Source organism: Protomyctophum bolini (genome assembly GCF_963924005.1).
Source record: "Protomyctophum bolini genome assembly, chromosome: 5".
NCBI classification, from domain to species: domain Eukaryota; kingdom Metazoa; phylum Chordata; class Actinopteri; order Myctophiformes; family Myctophidae; genus Protomyctophum; species Protomyctophum bolini.
This window is the reverse complement of record NC_137866.1, coordinates 8,111,126-8,114,622: the sequence shown is the minus strand read 5'-3', so window position 1 is coordinate 8,114,622 and position 3,497 is coordinate 8,111,126. Positions and strand designations below refer to the sequence as shown.

General features: G+C 39.7%; 1 protein-coding gene across 1 annotated transcript; it reads right to left on the bottom strand.

Annotated features, from left to right (window-relative positions):
* Positions 1-234: 234 nt before the first annotated feature.
* On the bottom strand, positions 235-2,515 carry LOC308315186 (uncharacterized protein). Its single transcript, XM_080763029.1, has 3 exons — positions 2,185-2,515; positions 1,902-1,967; positions 235-1,423 (listed from the first exon to the last, which is right to left on the bottom strand). Exons 1-3 carry the CDS (start codon positions 2,492-2,494, stop codon positions 1,143-1,145), a joined length of 657 nt encoding a protein of 218 aa, XP_080619155.1. The 5' UTR covers positions 2,495-2,515; the 3' UTR covers positions 235-1,142.
* Between the last annotated feature and the right edge of the window lie 982 nt (positions 2,516-3,497).

The window sequence follows — 3,497 nt, the reverse complement described above, 5'->3', positions numbered from 1 at the left end:
GGTTAAAGAGTTCCCGCTCATAAGTTTTTATTTATTTTTATTTAACCAGTAAAAACCACATTGAGACTGAAGTCTCTTTTACAAGTGTGAACTGGCCAAGACAAGAGGCAGAATAAGTGACACAGCTCTGCCAGTAACAAAAAATACACAACAAAAAATAAGCAATGCTTTTTTTTTCCAGCCTCAGATTTTGTTGGGGGCACGACGTAGCGTAACCAAGCATTTGATCTGAGGTTGAGAGAGTTTTTTTGGACAAGTTCAAATTTAGAACCAATGTAACGTGGGAGGTTACCAAGAATGGCTTTATAAATGAGAGTATACCAATGTAGCAACCTGCGAGACGTTAAGGAATACCAACCCACTAGGGCGTACAGAGTACAGTGATGAGTCCTATAGGGGGAATTGGTGATAAACCTCAATGCAGCATGAAACAGGGGGTCAAGTTTGCTCAGAGTTGAGGAACTAGCAAAGTGGTACAGTATCGCCATAATCAAGCTGCGACATGAAGAGGCCTGTAACCAGCTTTTTGCGAGAAGAATTAGAAAAGCAGGACTTCATTCTATAGAAGAAACTCAGCGTGAACTTAAGCTTTTTTGCCAAGGCGTCAATGTGGTGTTTGAAGTTTAACTTGTTGTCCAACCAAATCCCAAGATATTTATACAACTAGTAGGACAGTTCATCCTGTCCTTGAAAATGACGCCTTGACGCATCGAGACCTTGTAGATCGTCTATTTTGGCTGCATAACATGCTTCCAAAGAATCCAAGTGACTGAAATCAGTCGTAGTGACTGAGAGAACTTTAATCCATGTGAGTTTGTAGATGGGATTATCATCATAAAAAGTAAAAAATAAATAAAAAAGGACATCAAATAAAATTAAAAACTGGATATTTACTTGCAACCCAAAATGGTCCGTGATCTAAAATGGGTCACCCATTGTAGATCACTGGTAGAAAAATATGTTTCCACCCTGACGGGAAGTCATTCCGGAATGCATGTTTTTGTGCTATATAGAAAGTCTAAAGGTTTTGTTTAAAATGTCACTGAACTGACATAATTTCAGCACTTGGCCTTTCCCTTTCGCCCCATATTCGACAAAGCCGTGCTTATAAATCCACGATGAGCTGGTATCCAATGAGGGCCTCAGTCTTCTTCCAGTAGGAAGTCTATATAATCGGGTACCAGGTCTTCGTCTAACTCTGTAAGCTTGGAGTATAAGTAAGCAGCTGTGGCGTTTTTCCTCTGGCATTTTCTCCATGAGTACAGCATTTGATAAGATCTGTCCACAAAGTCCAGTGGATTCTCTGCCTCAATCTGCTGCAGTTTAACCTCAGTGATACCCAGTGATATGCCAATCTTCCTCCACGGTTTTCCAATTCTTTTAGCCACCTCCATCAGCTGCTTCTCAGTGACAATATTGGTGTCTGTGGAAGTGTGAGGGAAAGTTAGGGAATTATGGTAACGTGTTTCTACAATGGACCTAAAATGGACTAAAGTTTTTGTTCAGATTTTTTTACTTTTTTACTCCTGTCACACGGAACAATGGTTTGTGCTGCTGCTGGCGTTGTGATACTGGACACAAAAAATAGTTCCATGTGACAGAGGGGTCAAAGTTGAACGAAAGTTGCGCTATATAGAAATGGGTCAACAATTCAAATGACACTAGTTTTGTGGATTCATTAATTTTTAATGCTTGGCCCCCAGACCCCCATCAACTGACCGGAACTATAATTTTCACTAAAACAAGACCAGAACTCCCGCCACAGGACTCAGGCAATCAACCACTATATTATGGCACGTATTTCCTACAGCTTTAAGTCCAAAAAATGGAACTAACCCTTTAACGCTGAGGATTTTACTTGTGATCGGAAATTAGGAATCATTCATAGTGTAAGAACTCACCAGCCTTCCTTTTATGTGGGACAATCTTTTTTGCCCCGGGAGCTTCTTCATTGTTTCTTGATGATCCTTTTCCCGGTGTAAAGAAAAACAAACATTTCTATTCAATATACTGTATGTTATTGACAGATGTGAGAAGAGTGAACGAGAACCAAATAGTCATGTAATACAGTATGTGGTATTGGGATTTATTTATTTTGTTTGTGATTTTAGTGTCAGCATGTTGGCACTGGAATTACTGTGTTGTTGTTGTTGTTATTATTATAGGCTGACGTTCATAGCATACCTGTAGATGTCTGTGGCTGTTCTTTGAGAATAGCCAGACGGGGGTAGGTAGCCTGCATGTCATCTTCCTTCAGCAGTTCCAGTAGACCCTTTGCTTTCTCATCTCCCGCGTCCATGACAATGTCCAGGAGATGTGTCACCTGTTCTCTGCGTGTTTTCTGATCTCCCACAGCATTGTAGGAAATATCAGACAGCAGTGAGCGAGAGTGTGCCCATTGCCGTACATGGTCGGGGTCGAAAGAAAGGATGTCTATCAGGGTGGCCTTGAGCTGCTTCAGTAGCTGCATAGCTTCTCCTGGTTCCTGGGCCATGGCTAAATGTCAATCACACCAGAATCTGAAATTATAATATATATATTATGCAGTGATTTGTTTGGGGGGACACTGCACTATGAATTTGTGTGAAGATCCTCTTTAAACAATATTTACAAAACAATGTCTACAGTGTGGCATCTTTGAGGGCCCCTAAATACACATTAATTACATCAATGCAAACAATTTACTGATGCAAAGAGTATCTACAGAATTAATGCTGAAAAATGAAATGCTACTCTACTCTAGAACCATTTAAAACTTAATCTCTGGCACACATAGTTGAATTTATTATCCAATTACTGATATAATACTCGATAGGATTATACATTTTCAAGTGTACATCATGTTCAACTTCACTAAAGCGCCTCCGTGTAAAAATGTTTACCGAAGACAGCATCCCCTCGACGCGTTCAAATTTAATAGGTGCCATAAAGGTTTCAATGTGCGTTTGCTTCACATTATGAGCCTCTTTTTAGCCGCTAATGTGTGATGCTCTCTCAATAAAACTGTCACTTCTTCTTGCTATTACACTTGCTTTTTTGCTGTTCAAGACACCTTCAAGGCTTCGAGGCAACACGAGCACTTTGATGAGCTCTTGTGTTCCTTGGAAGAACGGAACGGTGATAAGATCAAATAAACCTTTATTGATCCCCTGAGGGAAATTCAGGTGTCATAGATGGCAGTGACATCAGCAATAGGCCTACAGTATATTCATAGCCTGTGGGTTCTTTCTGCAAGCACCCAGTGGTGGAAGAAGTACTTGCATGTCTTATACTTAAATAAAAGCAATGTAGAACTACAACTATTTAAAAAGTCTGGTATTACAAATGTAGGCTACTTGAATAAAAGTAAAAAAAGTATTGGTATCAAAATGCAGTTATTAAAGTACAAAAAGTATAAAGTAGAGCAGAAACATCTTTTGAAAATGGCAGATCTACAAGCTCACAATGTGTTTTGCGATGCAATGCATTCTGAGCTTGTAGATCAGTTATCAAATGTA